The sequence below is a fragment of the Xenopus laevis genome, chromosome 2L (assembly GCF_017654675.1).
Source record: "Xenopus laevis strain J_2021 chromosome 2L, Xenopus_laevis_v10.1, whole genome shotgun sequence".
In the NCBI taxonomy this organism is placed as follows: Eukaryota; Metazoa; Chordata; class Amphibia; order Anura; family Pipidae; genus Xenopus; species Xenopus laevis.
In genome coordinates this window covers 43,620,575-43,641,944 of record NC_054373.1, presented here as the reverse complement: position 1 = coordinate 43,641,944, position 21,370 = coordinate 43,620,575, and the positions used below count along the sequence as shown (strand labels likewise).

Sequence of the window (21,370 nt, the reverse complement as noted above, 5' to 3'; positions counted from 1 at the left end):
TGTTCTGCTGGTCATGTTCCTCTCCCACGGCAGGGGGAATTTTAATACTAAGGAAGCCAACCCTGTGGTCACAGTCCCCCTGGTCTCCGGGCCCCCCAGTGACCGTGGGTTCTGCTTTTGCTATAGTTACTCCACTGGCTTGCATTTCTGATTCAAAATTTCTAATACATTTCCCAAATACTTGCCCTTTTTATTGGACACTACAGGAATCAGCTGACAGAAACTGGGAACAAAGGGCACTAACAAGAAACTCGTCTCTTCTTTTGTATGTAAACTCATAGCAAAAGGGAAAGTAGCACAGTTGCATTGAAGGTGTGGCCCTGCAATAATACTGTGATTAAGACTAGGGTTGCCATCTTTGATCTTCTGGAATTCCGGACAGGGGGAGCAGAGTGGTGATGTCATGGGGCAGGTGACATCAGGGGGCAGTCCTGTCTGAATTTCCAAACTTGACCTGGACCCTTACAAAAACCAGACTGTCTGGGTCAAAACCAAACAGGTGGCAACTCTACATATGACTAAGAGGTGCATCCCATTTTACTTTTGTTATGACCAGGTGGCTTACATCCCAGCAGTTATTTCTTTTTTTATAAAGGTAAACTTTACATTTATACTACACAAATGCAGAAAAATCAGTATCTTATTTGTCTTGCTGGGGTATTTTTTTTTTTTTTTTATAGAAAAGATTTGTCTTTAAATGCCTCTGCAGCAAAATCACTGCCTTTCCACCTATTGCCCTCCTACATCAGTGAACAAGCCAAGATACTTCTTGCATTACTGTTATTGGACAGGACTGTCACATGGTACAATGGCACAGATAAATGGGAGATAATGTAGACAATCCCAACACAGAGTGGAACTGAATTGCATAAGTAGCATCATCCAGAAAACATTGCAGCTTTTGTCAAAAAAATAACCATCTGCTCATAACTCGAGTGGAGTCTATATTAGAGGTAAGTAGCTAATCTATGGACACTAATTCAAAGAAGATCAGTTTACATCCCTCCATTTAAAAGTTGCAAGGCTATAACCTGCACTTAATGGGTAAATTAATTTTTTTGTTAATTGAAATTAAATTAATGTTGCAAAGTTCCATTAAAAGGAACCTTAATTCACAACATTCTTTGGGATCTTGCCATATTTCAACAGAATCAAAAGCTTTGTGTAAATAATTTGTTATTTTACTTGTCAATCAGTGATTTGTAGGGGAATTCTCATAACTGGAGTGACTTTACCCCAGGCAGCCATTATCTGTGACTGCTAATCTGAAGTGCTACTAACTAGTGCTACTAGTAGTGCTACTACTAGCGAGGAAAAGTTTGTGTTGCTTTGGGTTACTTGAGCTGATTTAAATGGACAGCTTTTGTGAATTCATCCAATACATCATCTGTTTCTTTATATGTGGCTGTCAGAGGATTCTGGAATATGTAGTTTAGCTGAAAAGCAAAACCACCACAACATGAGCAGTTTGTTTTCCATTACCCAGTGACTTGTTTTAAGTTAAGCATTCATTAACAGAATACAGTATAAACTGGCATGACCTTGACCCTTGAGGGTGTTTTTTGCTACTGAAAGCTAGCATTATGAACAACGAAAGCCCGGGGCATTATAATAATAGAGATTTCCATACCCTCGGAGCTGATGGGCATAACTTGTTTATAAGTACTGTGACAGGGTGTTTGGAAAACACCACTGTCTTGCAGGAAAGTACATGGCAAAGAGTACATTTAAACTGCAAGATAGGTGTTGCAGAGAGATACTCGGCTCAGGTAGGGTTAATATTCCCTCTCAGCCAGGTAATTAAGTGGCAGCTGAGAGAGGATCTACCTGACAATGTAAAAGGGCTGTGTGAGCACAACTCAGAGTTCTCCAGGGAAATAAACGGCGAATTTATCAAGGTGTGTGTACGACATGTGAATGTCAGATTTGCCGCCGTAAGTTTACATTGCTTAGAGTGGGAGTCACTCTAAGAAAAAACGCTTGAAAATTTTACACTGTTTTTATGCCATTATTTACACAGTGAAGCCTGGCAATGTGTGGTGTATTATCCTGCTTTTTTTTAATACAGGATGAGAAATATGCCCCTAAGTGTTGTGGGAGGAGAGAAGATCGGGGTGAGAATAGAGCAAAGAGAAAATAGGCCAGTCCATTGTCCCATGTGAAAAATAGTAACTGTTACTCAAGCATCCTTATGGAGAACTAAAGCCTAAAAATGAATATGGCTAAAAATGCCATGTTTTATATACTGAACTTATTGCACCAGCCTACAGTTTCAGTTTCTCAATAGCAGCAATGATCCAGGACTTCAAACTTGTCACAGGGGGTCACCATCTTGGAAAGTGTCTGTGACACTCACATGCTCAGTGGGCTCTGAGCAGCTGTTGAGAAGCTAAGCTTAGGGGTCGTCACAAATTATCAAGCAGAAAATGATGTTGGTCTGTAATATAAGCTGATGCTACAGGGCTGATTATTAAATTCTGATGCTAACTGCACTGGTTTCTGTGCTGCCATGTAGTAATTATATGTATTTATTATTAATCAGCCTTATATTCTGACATTTCTATACTATGGGGCACATTTACTTAGCTCGAGTGAAGGATTAGAATAAAAAATACTTTGAATTTCAAAGTATTTTTTTGGCTACTTCGACCTTCAACTACGACTTCGAATCGAACGATTCGAACTAAAAATCGTTCGACCATTCGAAGTACTGTCTCTTTAAAAAAAACTTCGACCACCTACTTCGCCACCTAAAACCTACCGAGCATCAATGTTAGCCTATGGGGAAGGTCCCCATAGGCTTTCTAGCCAATTTGGGATTGAAGGAAAATCGTTCGATCAATGGATTAAAATCCTTCGATTCGTTCGATCGAACGATCGTTCCTTCGACCGTTCGATCGAACGAATTGCACTAAATCATTCGACTTCAATATTCGAAGTCGAAGGATTTAACTCCGAGGGTTAATTAACTCTCGATATTCGACCATTAGTAAATGTGCCCCTAAGTGTACTGTATATTGTGAGTGGGTCCCTAAGCTCAGTAAGTGACTTCTGTATTTTAAGGAGCATAAATACAATTTTTTTTTAAAGAAAAAAAATAATAGATATGGGGAAAGAATAATCCAAAATGGCAGGTAAGCAGAAAGAGAGAAAAGGGGAAAGGAGAAATTGAAAACAGTAGTTAATCGTGTGACTAGTCATCACCATAGCTTAAGTCTGCTAAAATAATTTAAATGTTAGCTGAATCCAATAAGATTGTTTTGCCACCAATATGGATTCGTGCAGCTTAATTATCTTCAAGTACAATGTACTGTTTAATTATTCTAGCAAAAAAGAAAAGGAAATCACTTTTAAAACCTTATTTGCTTAAGATGGATTCTATAGGAAAGGGCCTTCCCCTATCTCGGAGCTTTCTGTATAATAGGTTTCCAGATAAGGGATTCCATAATGTCAAATAGATTTTTCTATTCACAGCTGTAATCTTCTCTGACATGGTCTTTGCTCCATGAGATTCTACTAAACAGTATATATATAATGTCTAATCTGCAGTCCACAACTCTTTGAACAATAGCAGAGGTTTATATAAAAAAAAACAAAAAAAACTGCAGTATTAAAGGACCCACATCAACTACACAACCAGGAACCAAGTAATATGAGTTGCAAATGAGAAAATGCTGGTGATTAACCCAAAGGATAAAGCCCCTGTGTTATACTTTACAACATGTGAAAACATCTAGTTGGTGCACTTCTTCCCTGTTATTTACTGAGGCAGTGTAGCAACACAAAAGCAGGGGCACAGCTCTGTTTAACTGTCCTTATTCAGGAGGGCAACAGGTGCGCCATGTATTATATAGACTAAAATAGATTATTATTTTGCTGATTTCTAATTGTATCATTTGTTTTTGTTTCATTTCAGAATAAAGAATGGTATCATTTTCAATGCATTGGTAAGTTAATCAGCCATGTTTTCATTTGACCCAAATACAATATCAAAACCGTGGCTTGTCCAACCATTATCTAATCAGCCATTTAGGGGGCAGTTTTGAAAATCCCACCAGACGAGGACCTGGTACAGTCTTCTCCTGACCATGGGCAAAAGCCAATTTCTGGCCCTGGAGCAAAATAATCTGCTCAACCCAATTTGACCCACTATCTGGTTGTCCAAACTGGGCAAAGCGGGCATCGTAGCTAGCTTTAGTCTCACTGTTAAATCTCAGGCTGGCACCATTCATTGTGTTTGCTTGATCAGAATAAAATTTATGTACACCACAAACAAACCATTGAGTGCAACAAATAGTCATAAGCACGGAATCTTTTTCATGTACATACATAATTCAGTATTGGCTCAGACTCAACTGACTCTGCCTACAAAATTTTCACTATATACTGTATAGACAGTAGCCTCCAAGAATGTAGCGGTAATGTTGACCACCAATAGAATAATTGGCTATCATTTGCCCAGATTATTCCTGGTATTGTGCAATTGTGATTGCAGTTTGTTTCCCAGTATTACTTTTCCTGTATATCACTGAGAATATCTATATATAATATCTTAGAATGCTGCTGTGTTAAGTAGACTTCAAACAGAATTTATTCTGTTATGTTAATATTGTTTCAGGAGCCTTGCAGCTATCTTATGTTTAATGGTACTTCCAGTCACACAGACTGTCAATACTAAGCCCAACATTGTGCTACTCATGGCTGATGATCTTGGCATTGGTGATATTGGCTGTTATGGCAATGACACGATAAGGTAACTAAATATATAATTGACTGGTTATATGACATTGATAGCAGCTTGCCGTATTTATTTCTGTGTGTTTTTACTCACATTTTATGAGAGTTTTTGCACATACCAGGTGAGATAGATATTTACGGGGTTATTTATTAAAGTCTGAAATTTATCTCAATATTTTCTGCTACAAACTCTGATCAAATCCGCTCTATTTTTTTACGCTTATTTATTATTACATTTTCCTGAAAATTTGCTTTGCGGGAAAAAAAAAATCAGATTTCAACAATTTTCACAATTTTTTCAGAATTTTCACCCGGGGTATTGCGCGAAACCCAGCGCACATAAAAAAAATCATTCGGACTTCTCCCATTGACTTATATGCAACCTCGACAGGTCCGAGATTCCTGAATTTCAGATTCAGACTTTTCCATCCTTTTGGGTTTAATAAATTCCGAAAAATTCGTGATTTTTTAAAACTCAGGTTTTTCGTGATTTTTGCATTGAGTTTAGTAAATAACCCCCTTAATGTGGTAAAAGTGCTAATTGGGTTTGTATTGGGTATATAGGATATACTGATGACATCTGTGTAATTAACTGAGTTCAGTAATAAGTAGTGTACTATACTTTGTACAGGCAAGCCTATTGTTTATTGGAACTGCATTGTACATTGTGTGAATGTTTACCCAGTAACATTGTACCTATTTTGAGTCAGGTGACTCGTTTTCCTTAGTGTGCTCAACCTAAAATATACCAAAGTATTAACTATAATCTATTTTATGTGATATATATGCTATTTTATATACAGTATATGCGGACCTGGGGGTTTACCGGACTCAGCACTTTCTTTGAGGGTCACGACCATAAACTGCTGGCTTTCGGTTTTTATTTTTATAGGCGCTCGCCACACCCCTTTTGTGACATCGTCAGCAGGGTGGACCTATAAATAGAGGGGAGGAGGCAGGTGTGGGCGGACTAATACACTAATACACACATACACCCAATATTAGGAAAAACCGGCACATAAGAATGATTTTATTATTTTAATTGATAAACTCTGTTTTGCAATAAAAGTTTCCTTGTGAATAAGGACTAATAGTGGGTACACAGGGCAAATTCGCTTGGCATTAAGTGGTGTGTACCCATGGTGATAATGGGCCATTCAGCTGCCTGTAATAGCATTGTATAGTTGCCCCTACCAATACAGACACCCCCTTATCCTTGTTGTTTGCAATGGTCTGTTAGATTGCTCTGTCCCAATCAACCAAGAGGATTTCAGAGCGGTTGCTTATAACTGATCCTTGTGGACATCCAAGAAACAGTGAGGCCATTTCAGTTGTATTACTCTTCTGTCTCTCTGATTTTGGAGAGGTTCCATGTCCAGCAACTGTTACATTTAGTAGACTCTGCTTCAAAACTGAAAAAGTGTTCTTTAGTTCACAACTTAAATGCCTCCACCCAATAAACTTTTTTATTTCATCCATGTTTATGCACAGGATATACTTTGCATTAATACAGGTATGGGACCTGTCATCCAGAATGCTCAGGGCCTGAGGTTTTCTGGATAACAGATCTTACTGTAATCTTCATACCTTAGTTGGGATCAAGTTCAAGGTACTAATTTATTATTACAGAGAAAAAGGCAATCATTTTTAAAAAGTTGGCTTATTTGAATAAAATGTAGTCTATGGGAAATGGCCATTCTGTAATTCTGAGCTTTCTGGATAACGGGTTTCTGGATAACAGATCCCATACAGCCATATTTGGAACAGATCTTTTACTCAAATGATAATTAGATACAATAATATGTGGTGCAAGAACTGGTACATTTCAGGGATTTGTAAAATTTATAGAAAAGATTGGAATAAAAATCAGAATATGTCTCATTGCCCTAACATTATTAACGTATTTTCATCATTTCTTCTTGCCTTCTTCTTGCCTTTGCCATTTCCATAAAATGTAGGTACTTATCATTCCTAAAATGCAATTGCAGTATTTTTAATTACTTGGAAAATGTAAAAAAAAAAAAAAAATCTTTTTTTTTTATATAGGTTCATGAATGTTTCATTACAACAATGTTATATATTTGTCTCTAAGGACACCTAATATTGACAGACTTGCAAAGGAAGGGTTAAAACTGAAGCAGCACATATCAGCTGCACCACTCTGTACACCGAGCCGAGCTGCATTCGTGACTGGACGATACCCAATAAGATCAGGTGGGGAATCTGTTTATCCCCCAATATATTGCCCGCTGGAAGCATTGTTTTTGTCCCTAAGAGTTTGATGAGATTCAGCTTAGTATGAAAAAATTTCTGTATTACAATCTTGTGCAAAATACTGAGATTTGAGTGGCAGAACCGAAGGTAACCCATTTAGTCAACTGAAGTATTTTCTTCTTCTGCCTCTTGATTTAGTCTGTTTCGGGCAGAGCAATAGGTGTGTGGGTGAAGATCTACAATGCTAAATTCTTCATTGCTTCTGAAAATCTTTTTATGAAGACACTCACTATTACATGTTTAAATAGAGCCAAATAGGCATAGTTGTGATAGGGATACATTTGTAGAGCTAACAGTATTAGAACAAGTAGTCCTCCTTCCAGCCAGTCTCATACCTGAATGCTGGTGGTGAGTGGAAGATGCAAAGGGGCAGATAAGGGGGTGGGATGGCAGGTTAGGGGTTCCTTCAAAGACTTTTTTTGCAGGGGGGCCCAGTGTCATGTACTTATTGCACTGCATTTAACTATGGTGAAACAAATATCTGGATTTCTATAAATTGTTCTAGAGGGAAGCATTAATGGCTTTATTTTTACATATCTTCCACACCTTTTCAGGCAAATTGGTTCTATCTAGTAAGAATATAAAGAGACAGTATACCCCCTTTCAACATGAGTTCAGTGAACAAGGCTTGTGCCAATTGTATTAATCACTAAAAATCCATGTTTGTGTTATTTCCTGAACTGAACAGGACAAACAGGGAAATTGAAGCTACTCCATTGTTTGGTCCTTGTAAGGAAGATAAATAGATTACAATGTACAGATAAAAAGAAGTCCATTATGCAGGGAGATTATCTATGCACTGGTAATGAAAGTATCTACCTTGCAAGCACCAAACATGGAGTAACTTAAATTTCCTTGTTTGCCCTTTAGCTGAAGATATACAAGAACCATACATTTTTGTGATTAAAACAATAGACAAAAATACATTCAGTACAAACTATGTTCATTGCATTTATATTAAAAGGATATACTGCTTTTATCTTCCACCACTCAGACATGCTGGGATAAGAACCTCTAAACTAACTGCCACTATACATTATGAGTTTTCTTTAATTTTTTAACTCCTGATCTTGATTCTATCTATCTATCTATCTATCTATCTATCTATCTATCTATCTATCTATCTATCTATCTATCTATCTATCTATCTATCTATCGTCTGTCTTTTCATATTTGCACTTATACTAACAGAAGCCATATCTATTTATATAATATATATATTATAAAAGTGAAATCAACTATTAGCTATAGTTCATTACATTTGCTCTTGAAATGGTTTAATATATCCATTTGTAAAATAGGTATGGAACTAGGCAGTGGAGGCCGAATAATTTTCTGGGCAGGATCATCTGCTGGGCTCCCTCCTAATGAGACTACATTTGCCACAATACTACAACAGCAAGGCTACTCCACTGGGCTTATAGGTAAGGGCTACTTTAATATGGACGCTTTGATCAAATAACGATTTTCTTTGTCTGATATGTAAAATATATTTATTTGTGTTCTTCAGGAAAGTGGCACCTGGGTGTGAACTGTGCATCACGTAATGACTTGTGTCACCATCCAAACAACCATGGTTTTAATTACTTTTATGGCACCACATTTAGTATTTACAGTGCATGCAAGCCAGGCAGTGTGGCTGAATTTGATGGGCCATTGAAACCACTGCTTACTTTTTTGACGGAGATGGTAGGCCTTGGCATACTTACATTAATTGTTCTGAAATATAGCAAACTCCTTGCCATTAATGGAAAATTCATAGTCTTTTGTGCAATATGCGGCTTCTTGTTTTTCATCTCTTGGTACACATTGTATCAATGTAATCGTTACTTGAATTGCATAATCATGAGAAACCAGGAAATTACTGAACAACCGATGAATATTGAAAGAACTGCCTTTCAAATACTGAAAGAAGCCCATGGATTTATTGAAAGGTATGTATTTATATAAAAAAAATCTCAACCAGAGATGTGCAGTGTGGTGCAAAGTAAAAACATCCTACTGCAGAACTTTGTTACAAGTTTTAAATATTTTTTGGTTATGTTGTGCTGTTCTTTCTTTGAATTAACCTTTCCTAACCCCCTTTTCCCACCTATGCTGCTTTTGAGGTTGGCCACCTGCACTTACATTATACATTCATTAACATTTCCAATGGATCTAAAATAGTTTGTACATATAATTGCAATTGAAAGTAGTAATTTTTCTGTTGCTATCTGCACTGCTGGTCTGACTCTTGAAAAAGTGTAGTAGAATTCAGTCTTCCATGTCAGTTCACGGGTCTGTTAATCAGATGGCATCTTTTCCATTATTTTAACAGATTACACATTTACCAAATAGTTTTGATAACTTTTTGGCATCATTGCACCATTCATCATTCATTTACCATTATTCATTCATTTACCATTCATGAGATAATTAGCATAACTGAAAGCTATGCATCCCTAAAAAAAAATATTTTTATATATATATATATATATATATATATATATATATATATATATATATATATATATATATATATATATATATATATATATATATATATATATAGCAGACTTTCATTTTGTGCTGCTAGGATGAATATTTAATTGGAAAGTGCAAGCACATTTACATATATGGGTATGGGAACTATAACAAACAAAGGAAAGTTGTGCTCACCACTAATTTTTAAAACCATTAGGCGGGGGTGCAATGAGGATGTGACCACAAAAAACATATAGACAAATACAAGAGTCCTCTGCACTCAACCCATTATCAATATATTTAAGACAGAGACATAGATAATGGGTTGAGTGCAGAGGACTCTTGTATTTGTCTATATGTATTTTGTGGTCACAGCCTCATTGCACCCCCGCCTAATGGTTTTAAAAATTAGTGGTGAGCACAACTTTCCTTTGTTTGTTATAGTTTATACAGGAGCAGTAACCAGCTCCATGTTGTAGCTTCCCAACTATAGTCAGGTGATCCCATTAGTGTCTAATAAAAGGGCAGCCAAGTTTGGGAGTTTTACTTTGAAAGCAGCTAGTAAGTTGCAGGTAAAACCAAGTCCCTTTGTAAAATGTATAATTAAGCAATTGAATTCTTAATGAATCAGATAAAATTGAGCATAGGACTGGCCAGATATGGGATGACTTTGACGTAGTTGGCCAGCTTAAATATATTGCAAGATATGGACAAACAATCCCTGTTTTGTTTAAAGTGTAAGGCATTTTTCAGTAGCTGCATGCACAAAATGTCTCTGTTTTATATATAGTTATAAATGGGTTGAGTGCAGAGGACTCTTGTATTTGTCTATGGGTATGGGAACTGTTATTTCCAATAGTTCAAAAGGCTATGGCTATATTATGGTGGTGCTCTATCCTGAAACCTTGCTGCTTTACTTGGTTCCCTTGTTACATATGCTGAAAAAATAGGATGGCACACACATGTAGCAAATGTGCTAAAACCTTAGTGCTTTTATTTCGATCTCCAACCCTCCAACAGCATGGGAACTGTTATCCAGAAGTCTTGAGACCTGTGGTTTTCCGGATAAAGGGTCTTTACTTAATTTGGATCTCCATGCCTTAAGTCTACTGAAAACTAATTAAGATATTAAATAAACCCTATACGATTGTTTTGCCTCCAATAAGGATTCATTATATTTTAGTTAGCATCAAGTACGAGGTACTGTTTTATTATTACAGAGATAAAGCTAACTATGGGAAAGGACCTTCTTGTAATTCGGAGCTTCTGGATAATGGGTTTACGGATAATCTGTCCCATACCTGTACATGTTCATGCACACCTATGCATATCTGTACACATTATTATTATTTGAAAGTGGCAGTCCTCATCAATGTTGTTCCAGAAACAAGAACATGCCTTTTCTGTTATTCGTTTCATTATTCCATGTTCACACTCCGCTCGTTACCACAAAGAAATTTACTGGAAAAAGCAAACATGGAGTCTACGGGGACAGTGTTGAGGAAATGGACTATATGGTTGGTAAGTGACCATGTTATTTCAAACATAAATTATAGGGGCAGATTTATTAAAGGTAGAATTGAAAATTCTAATTTGAATTTTCTAATTCTTTTTTATGGTCAAACCTGTCAAATTTGACTAGGGATTTATCCAAACTCGATTCGAGTTTTTTAAAAAAAATTCAAATTTGATTTTTGAGATTTATCATACTCATGCCCTTTAAAGGGGTTGTTCACCTTTGAGATAACTTTTAGTATGATTTATGAGTAATATTTTGAGACAGTTTGCAATTGGTTTTCATTTTTTATTATTTAAGGTTTTGGTTTTTGAGTTATTTCACTTTTTATTCAGCAGCTCTTCAATTTGCATTTTGAACAATCTAGTAGCTAGGGTCTAAATTACTCTAGCAACTATGCATTGATTTGAATAAGAGACTGGCTTATGAATATTGTAGGAGTGGGCCGGAATAGAAAGATGAGTAATACAAACTAGTTGTTTTTTTAAAACAGATCAGCAACGCCCATTTGACAGCTGCAAAAAGTCAGAAGAAAAAAATGAAAACCAATTGAAGTTGCTTAGAATTGTCCATTCTATGACATACTAAAAGTTACTTTAAAGGTGAACCACCCCTTTAATAATTCGCATTAGTCGATGGGAGAGTTAGTTGTTTGTAGCCTTTTCAGAGAAAAAATCTTTCGGGTCTGTAAAATTTGTTTTGAGTTTTAGATATTCGATTTTTTTCTTAAATAACCCCCCAGTCGAATTTCGAGTATATTCAAATTTTAGGGAGTTTTGAGAAACCACATGATTTCGCAATTCAACCCTTGATAAATGTGCCTCATAATGTCTCATTTCCTGACAGTAGGGCAGGGTGCAAGAAAAAAAAATGGATCATGCCACCTTGTTTTTCACACTTTGCACCTTGCCCCACCATTAGTGTCTGGGACCTGCATTTCACAACGAATACAGTCAGGCCCAGATTTGTGGCGAGGCCACAATGGCCCAGGCCTAGGGAGGCAAAATATTAGGGGCGCCCAGCAGCTCCCCAGCGTTCCAGTGCTGGCGCGCATGCCTGCTCGCAGGGAGGGGAATATGTGGCCTTGGGGCGTCCGCCCACTAAATCCGGTGCTGAATACAGTGCTTCCTATGTTTACAGGGGTTTATTCATGAGGTGAAGCCATGTAGGTATCACCTCTCCTGCCCACAGACTTAGCAGCAAGATGTAGAAAACAGGTAAACCCTCAACACAAGAGCTTTCCGAATGAACACTATGGGGCACATTTACTTAGGGTCGAATATCGAGGGTTAATTAACCCTCGATATTCGACCGTCGAAGTAAAATCCTTCGACTTTGAATATTGAAGTCAAAGGATTTATCGTACGATCGAAGGAAAAATCGTTTGATCGAACGATTAAATCCTTCGAATCGAACAATTCGAAGGATTTTAATCCATCGATTGAAGGATTTTCCTTCGATCCGAAAATTGTTAGGAAGCCTATGGCATAGGCTAACATTGAGGTTCGGTAGGTTTTACTTGGCGAAATAGGGGGTCGAAGTTTTTTTTAAAGAGACAGTACTTCAACTATCGAATAGGCAAACGATTTTTTAATTCGAATCGTTCAATTCGAAGTTGTAGTCGAAGGTCGAAGTAGCCAATTCGATGGTTGAAGTAGCTAAAAAAATCATTCGAAATTCAAAGTTTTTTTTATTCTATTAACTAAGTAAATGTGCCCCTATGAGGCACAATTTTTCAGCCATTAGTGCTCTTGCATCCCAGGCATTACTAAATGGGTAAACAAACAAAAATGGCATGTATATCTGCTTCTATGAAATAGGTATATAAATAGGATATGTCACCAACCAAGCAGTCTTATCAGAAAAAAACCCCAGTCCAAGGGTGACCAAAAATTGGAGAAAAGTGCATGAAAAGATCTGCAGTAGAGCATTACTAAATGGGTCCCTTAGATTGTGAGGGTTTAGCGTAATTGTTAAGCGGGGAAGAACCAGGGCAAGGCAGAAGAGGCACATGCGCGCACACATGCAGGGGGAGGCAACGTAGTCAGCTGGGTTGCCTAGGGCACCAGGACTGGTTGGCCCTGGCACTGATTGCCATTATTATTCTTATTTTGTATTTTTAGCTTTCTTTATATTCTCTCCTATATTCACTTTCTAACTAGCAATGTGTGGGTCGACAAAAAGCAGATCCTAACCCTCCCAACATGTACCCAACCTGACCAATATTTATTTACCTGCACACCTGACTCATTTCTGACATCACAAATTGCAACAGTAATCCTCTATATGGCAACAGTGTCCAGCACGGTTGTGAAACAAAGTATCAAATAACAAGAAACAACCGGAGTTACAAGGTAGCATCCCTGTCATCTGAAGGCTCATCCTTTCACTCCCAGCAACCCAGTTCAGACGGCCAAATATCTACAAAACCATTAAACTCTGACTTGTGTACGTTTATTGTTAATCCGTAAAACACAGAATTAATTAAAGCCGGTAATGTGGTGAAACGTGTTGGGCGGCATAGAGACTCTTTAACTATATACTGAGCAGACTAACTGTTATTGCTCAACCACTTGTCCAACTCATGCAAGTTTTTAATTAATTGTATGTTTTACGGACTGGGTCCGGCACTGTGCAACGAAGCGTAATGCAGTGAGTTTGTGAAGTGATTTGTTTGTCCTTGTCAAATGGTGCTCACAAGGTTTTTAATTATGATTAACAATAAAAGTTAAATTTTACGTACATGCTAAGTCAGAGTTTAATGGTTTTGTTATTTGATCATTTCTAACATCACCAGAGGGGGCAGGGCAGACAGGCACAAGTATGTAATGAAGCCGAGGGCAGGAGGCTGGAGGAGGAAGAATGGGCAGCTAATATTGTGCACAAGGTGGGCCATGGGCAGAATTCTATCCCAAGACAAACTAAAGATGTGCTTTTGCAGGACCAAACCCATTCAATCAACAGGATTTGGGCCGGTCTGCACATCACTGCTTCTAATCTGACTTCCAAGGATGGTCTACTAATCAGAAGACAAAAAAACACAAACCACAAAATAAAATGCAAATACTGCTACCTAAATCATATTTGCAGATGCACTAAGCCTTTAACTACTATAGTTAATTGAAAAAAACAATATTTAAATGAATTTAGACTATGAAACTATGAAAACACTTTTATTTTCAGGTTCAGTGGTTGATTACATTGATGGAGCAGGACTGACAAACAATACATTAATATATTTTGCCTCCGACCATGGGGGATATGTAGAGCTTAATGATGAAAATACCCAGCAGGGAGGATGGAATGGAATTTACAAAGGTGAGAAAAAATGCTAATAAACAAAATAATGATAAATGCAAGGGCTCAAGTAACTATGGGTGCAAGTGCTAATCATGTAGCATATAGAGGAATTGCCTTAAGTAATTAAGCAGACATTAAGGGGCCGATTCACCAAGGGTCGAATATCGAGGGTTAATTAACCCTCGATATTCGACTGGGAATTAAAATCCTTCGACTTTGAATATTGAAGTCGAAGGATTTTACCGCAAATAGTTAGATCGTTCGATCAAAGGATTTTAATTCAACGATCGAAGGAATATCCTTCGATCAAAAAAATGTAGGCAAGCCTATGGGGACCTTCCCCATAGGCTAACATTGACTTCGGTAGCTTTTAGATGGCGAACTAGGGGGTCGAAGTTTATACTTAAAGAGACAGTACTTCGACTATCGAATAGTCGAACGATTTTTAGTTCGAATCCTTCGATTCGTAGTCGAAGGTCGAAGTAGCCCAAAAAACACTTCGAAATTCAAAGTTTTTTTACTTCGAATCCTTCACTCGAAGTTAGTGAATCGGCCCCTAAGTACACGACTCCCTTGTGCATTGTGTTCATTGTGCAGCCAAAGTGACACGTAAGATAGGAGTGTGTGTGCTGGGACGCCCATTTCCTGCTCTTTTTTCTACCTTTAAACAATATCAACTACAAAAACATATTTCAGATTCTAGTGCTTTGAAATAAAAATATTATGAAGACCAATTCAGCACACCATTGTTTTTGACAGAATGACAGCATTAGTGAATTGTATTAATTAATAAGGTTTGAAAGGGAAAAGTCTATTGATTAATTAAGTACATTGTGAAAACTGTTAATTCTATCCCCTAAACCAGTTTTCAAAATAAATAAAACAAGCTGGAAAGGGTGTATGTTCTTTCCATACTAATCTTTGAGAACTAAGGGTAAGGACACACTGGACGATTTGTCGCCAACGTTTTTAAAAAGTAAATTGCGGCGACAAGACGATCGTCTTTTTTGAACAGACGATTAACAACAACTATTGGCACAGAGCGATTTGTATCCCATTACTCTGTGCGGTACGTGCTCCACCCAAACCGGAAACGGTTTGTGCTTCCCGCTGTAACCTGGCGTCTTTACGTTCTTGCGTCATTGCGTTCGCATTGTAATTTGAATACAATTGCTGCTACTTATCTGTATGTGTGTGCGTGTCTAGGAGATTTCAGTGCTTTTCTAAGTACATGCTATTTCTGATAAATCGCTCGGAAAAGGGTCTCAGTGCGTTTTGGAGCTACAGGCGATTCACAAACGCGCTGTGGGCACAGGAGCTGGCGTCTTTCATTTGGTTTTGTTCAGAGACAAAACGAGCGAAATGTCGCGGCGATTTGCTTTTTAAAAACGTTGGCGACAAATCGTCCAGTGTGTCCTTACCCTAAAAAGTCTAAAAAGATTAAAGGGGTAATTTACGGCTGCACGAGCACAAGAAAAATGCAATTTTGAGCACAATTGCCATGTTATATTGGATGCCATGTTTATGTCAACTAATTAAGTCAATATGTGATTTTCAATGAACAGGTGGCAAGGGTATGGCTGGTTGGGAAGGTGGCATAAGAGTACCAGGCATATTCAGATGGCCTGGAGTCATATCTCCTGACACAGTATGTGATGAACCAACAAGTCTTATGGATATTTTCCCCACTGTAGTTCATCTAGGAGGAGGAGAATTGCCAACAGACAGGTAGCATTGAATCAGTGTTAACTGGATAATCAGGTTCAAATGAAATCCTTCCACAAAGCAAAATTAATTACTAACATTAATTCATGATTATGTTTTCACCTATGTTGGTGTTAATAAAAGTAAAACTATCGGTATCAATAGTAGTTCATCATGTTGGGGAGGGGCTCTTTGCATAGTAATACGTGTATTTTTAATTGTGCTATTGATTACAGAATTCTTGTTTCTCCTTCCTATGTTTACATTTAAAGGACAATCGATGGTCGGAACCTAATGCCTTTACTGCAAAATCAAACATTGCATTCTGAGCATGAGTTCTTATATCACTACTGTGGAGCACACTTACATGCAGCTCGGTGGCATGAAAAAGAAAGTGAGTAGTGTGAGAATTCCTTCTTACGGTACATTTGTATGTACTACAGGTGGAAATATATTGCAAATCTGAATGCTTATACTAGTGTGACACATTGCTTTTCTCTATCCTGGTGGAGAAAAATCTGATCATTCCTGCTATTTTTATTGGGGGGGGATGGGGAACGCTATGCTCCATTGCAGTAGTTTATCTAAGTGCAGCACAGGGTAATTTGAAAAACATGGAGTATTGTGCTTTTATCTTCACTTTACACTTTGCCCTACACATAGTATATAACCCCCTATGAATTTTGATTGGTAAGTCAATTTATTATTATTCTATGCATAATACAAATAGCCAGATAAAGATTGTTTTATAATTCTTTGTTTGGCTCTCAATCTGTCCTATATTTTGAGAATAAGCAGAAGCTGAAGAATGGGCTCGTGTAGAATGATCTACGGAAGGTGTAGCTAATGTGTGGACATGGACTGCTGTTCCATAATCCTTAACTTGGATTCTGTATGTTGAGAGCAGTCTGTAATGTAAAGCTCCCCATAGACGCTACGATTCTTCTTGCGAATGGCCGATTTTAGGGAAGCCCAACCAATCCTTTGAAATTATCGTGCGGTTAGTGGGATTCGAACGATCGTACATCTTACGATTTTTCGGCCGACGTCTGTCAGGAAATTGATCAGCCAGGTCAAAAAATCTTTGTCGGTCCCAGTGCAATCTATCTATGTTTGCAGGGCCAAGCAGGCAGCTCCCCTTTGTTTTCCTGGCAAATTGGTCTTTTTAGTTGATGGTAAATTCATACGATCATTCCGAGAAGATCGTGGTCTCACGATCAGGATCTGATCTTTTAAAAATCTCAACATCTATGGCCAGCTTTAGTTAGTCGACTGGTTCCCATACACAAAATGCAGTGGATGAGCGGTGGTGCAGATATATCAAGTCAACAGTCAAAAGATTTAGGAGCCACACACACACATTGCATTTACAAAGTGTGAAAGCAATTTATTGTGGCCACAGATTGTCAAAGCAGGATAACATTTCATCAAACAAAGGGAAGTTTATCCACCCAAAATGTCCTCCTGCTTTTACACTCTGAGAGCAATCTATAACTCTGTTAAAAGCTTAGCTCAGGTAAGCTGTAGTGCAATTAAGTAAAGGGTCTTCCTTTGTATCATAAGCTTCATACCCTCTCAAAAGAAATTCATTCTTTCCGTTTGTAGGTAAAGTAGAAGGGTGCCAAAATTAGGCACCCCCAAGTGATTGTAATCACTTACCTGATACCTGGGGTCAATGCTCCTGTTAGCAGAAAAATGCCTCAGTCTGGGCTCTTCTCAGTGAGCTTCATGGAGCGATCCTCTTCTTCAGCTTCTTGTTTCTTTAAAATCCCAGTGAAGACACATGACAGTAGAGTGAACAAGTAGGCTTTTTGATAAAGTTTGGCTTTTCACTCTACTTTGCATGCACATCCGCACAAGAATAGGATTGCTCCGTTTGAAGAACCCAGGTAAGTAAATGCAATCATTGAAGGATGCCTAACTTTTGGCAACCCCCCCCCAGTGTTTAGTGACTTTCTTTCTCCTTTAAGTTTCATTATACACTTGTATACAATTTACTTCTAAGTAAAACTATTGCATCTGAGCCTTTATTTGTATAGTATGTCTGTATTTAATGAGGAAATTCAGGCCATACCTGTAATGGCTAACTGAAATAACAACCATAATTTCTATTATATATATTTGTTTTCCTAGGTGGTGCTGTTTGGAAGGCTCACTTTATTACACCAGTATTTTTTCCAGAAGGTACAGGAGGCTGCTATGATACCTTGGTTTGTCCATGTGACGGGGATCGTGTAACATACCATGACCCTCCATTGTTATTTGAGATCTCAGCCGACCCTTCTGAGTCCAATCCACTCCAACTTGAGTTAAAGCCACAATATGTGCAAGCAATTAATCGCATTAAACAAGCAGTAGCAGAACATCAGAGAACAATAAGCCCAGTACCACAGCAATTGTCTTTTATGAATAATCTTTGGAAACCATGGCTTCAGCCATGTTGTGGGACATTTCCTTTTTGCTGGTGCGACAAAGACATTAACATGACTTCAGCCGACTATATTCAGTGATTATATTCTTTTTTTTGGAGCATAAATTCTTTACCCAGCATTGATTGTAAAAATGATGATGATGGTTTAGATTATGATGCTATGATCCGATGAATATCATTCATTTCCAAATTTTGACATTTTAGTAAATCATGATTGTTAAAGAGCTGATGTTTAATAAAAATGTATTGATATAAAAAAAGAGCTAATTTACTATGGGTGTGGCACAAGTCCTAAGAACCACAAAATAAGCACTGCGCCATAGCATTTTTTTTTTTTTTTTAAATGTATTTTTATTGGTTTCTGAAGTAAAGCAAAACAGGGGGGGTACAGAATGGAAAAAGGGGGAGGGAAGAGGAGGGGAGAGGTCTGAGCCAAAGTACAAAATATCCAGGTCTCACTATACACTTATATGTAAATACAATGCATCATATGAGTACGTACAACAGAGGACTCCAACAAGGAATGTTGCCAGACGCAATCAATTGAAAATGCATAACAGATCACCACAGAAAGCGCCATAGCATTTTGATTGTGTGCACCAAAAATATCTTTTGTGCGCACTTTTAAAACAAAAATGATCTTTCTGTGGTTGGAAAGATATGGGTGGCCCAGAGTAAGTGCTACATTGTTTTTGAACAAATTTCTTTGTGTGCTGACTTCAGATTGTGTTTGCATGCGCAACTGCATGGCTTAGAGCAGGATTTCTTCGTTCGACCGAACGATTTTACTTCGACCAGAAAACGGTTAAATTCGGTGAAAAAGACTTTGACTTCGATATTTGAATGGTCGAATTTTGAAGTATTTATCACCCTTGATAAATCTGCCCCTAAGCCATTCATACAAGTGTTTTCAGGGGCGTAACTACCGGGGGAGCAGGGGGTGCAACTGGGCCAGGGCCCGCACCCCCGCAGGGCCCCCCCGGTAGATTGCAGCGTCAGAGAAAATCACGCAGACGAGGGTGGGGGCGGGCCCGGCTGCACGGCCCGCACCAGGGCCCGTCCCCACCAAGTTCCGTTACTGAGTGTTTTTATTCATAAATTAATTCTGATTTCTTCAAACTTATTTTGACATGCTTTAATTTGAAATAAGAAAACAGATCTAAATGTTTAAAATTTAATGTTAATTTTTTACGTGAAATTTTTTTCTCTTTGAACACTCATTCACATGAATTTTCTTTGATATATCCAGTGGCGGAACTACCGGGAGAGCAGGGAGTGCGAGCCCTAATCTTAGTTTTTTCAGTCCCTAGCTCCAGATCCAGGGGAGGGTTACATATTATACTGTGTGCACTAGGCAGGTTTAAATTTTAAAAACTTTGTTTTATTATTAACAACAAATGGAAGAATTTAGCACCTTCTGCTGTTAACCATATGTTATATGATGCAACGAGGAAGGAGATGTACATTAGATCTAGTAGGTAATCCAGAAACATGACATAAGGGAGGAGATCTCATAGAAGCAAGATCTAAACTACAGCTCACACACAAAAAGTACATTATGCTAAACTTTACTCCCCTGGAATTATAGGATTACTGAATTCTTACTAAACATATTAATACTCGATTTACACATATTGTTGATATAGACAAGGTTGATTTTTTTTTTATATATAAATTTATCGGTGACCTCTACATCTGGTTAAACTGGAATCATCTGATTACAAAGCAATTGCTCCGATACTAACACTTGGACATCATGAGCTATGATTGAAAGACAGAGGCTAGAATAATAAACTCACCTGCAAAACGTGGACATACAAAGAGAAACGGTGTCCTCGTTTGATACTCAGAGGATTAATTTGCACATATTCCAATTAATGGACATGTGTTTATTTAATATTGCACGTCTATGATTTTGTCATAGACTGGTGGACAGTAAGGGCACTGGCCGATGGGGAGATTTGTTGGCCGTAATTTTAATGAGCGTCTGTGGGTGACAAACCTCCCGAAAATGCCTCTCCATGGCAAATAATTGAAATCGCTGGCAGTATGACCAACATATCCCTAAATTGCCCAAAGTTGCCTCTGATTTAGCGATATCTCCCCATCGGCCACTGCCCTAAGTGTTGGTCTTGTGTCTCACTTGACAATCATAGCCTTTATTGGTGGGGTGTTAGTACTGTGTTTGTAACTGCATCAAATAAAGTTGTAGTGCAAGACACACTTACAGTAATTTAAATTTTTGAAAACACTTGAATTGCCTAAAAACCACAATGAATCTGGCATTTTGACCCTTGTCTTTGGGCTAATAAAAACCACAGCAGTCAAAGTTCTCCATATAATCCTTTGTGCACTTACTAAACACTGATTTTATTGTTTCCTTTACACCGGGGGTCCCCAACCTTTTTTAACTGTGTTTGGCAGTACATCTAGGTTTACAAACAACTTGCCTCCAAGCCAGAAATTCAAAAATAAGCACCTGCTTTGAAGCCACTGGGAACAACATCCAAGGGGTTGGTGAACAACATGAGCAACTGGTTGGGATCACTGCTTTAGGCAGTAGCAGTTATGCTCCACAGGAATCAATTTTTACTGAAATCAGAGTAATCGGAGAACTATACTGATATTTTATATCCTAATAAATAGCCTAAAAATTTTTACCAAACATATACAGATCAGCCCTTTTACATCTTTTACCCATCATGTTATGATGTTCTATGTTACAATGTAATTCTTCTACCGCACACCTGTAGTTCACCAATCCTGCAGTTGGTGGTGCGTTCCTTCCGTTGACCCGGCCGGGTCCCTTAGCAACCAATGTGTATAAGAAACGGATCCGCACACACACTGATTAATGCAGTCGGGGAATATCCCCTTTTATTCAGCCACCAAACATCAACGTTTCGGGCGGGAACACCCACCCTTCATCAGGATCCTGATGAAGG

At 38.0% G+C, this 21,370-nt stretch overlaps 1 protein-coding gene across 2 annotated transcripts; it reads left to right on the top strand.

Moving 5' to 3' along the window:
* Nucleotides 1-571: 571 nt before the first annotated feature.
* arsd.L (arylsulfatase D L homeolog) lies at nt 572-18,676 on the top strand. 2 transcript variants are annotated; one of them, XM_018245079.2, is made up of 11 exons: nt 572-595; nt 3,917-3,947; nt 4,619-4,753; nt 6,830-6,951; nt 8,313-8,435; nt 8,522-8,945; nt 10,859-10,995; nt 14,174-14,308; nt 15,856-16,018; nt 16,267-16,388; nt 18,128-18,647. In XM_018245079.2, exons 2-11 carry the CDS (start codon nt 3,925-3,927, stop codon nt 18,502-18,504), a joined length of 1,761 nt encoding a protein of 586 aa, XP_018100568.1. In that variant the 5' UTR covers nt 572-595; nt 3,917-3,924; the 3' UTR covers nt 18,505-18,647.
* The last annotated feature ends 2,694 nt before the right edge of the window (nt 18,677-21,370 follow it).

Coding starts and splice junctions, on each gene's coding strand:
- arsd.L (XM_018245079.2), top strand. CDS start 3,925: ATGGTATCATTTTCAATGCATTG. Junction 4,754..6,829: donor TATGGCAATGACACGATAAG/GTAACTAAATAT, acceptor TTTGTCTCTAAG/GACACCTAATATTGACAGAC. Junction 10,996..14,173: donor GGAAATGGACTATATGGTTG/GTAAGTGACCAT, acceptor TTTTATTTTCAG/GTTCAGTGGTTGATTACATT.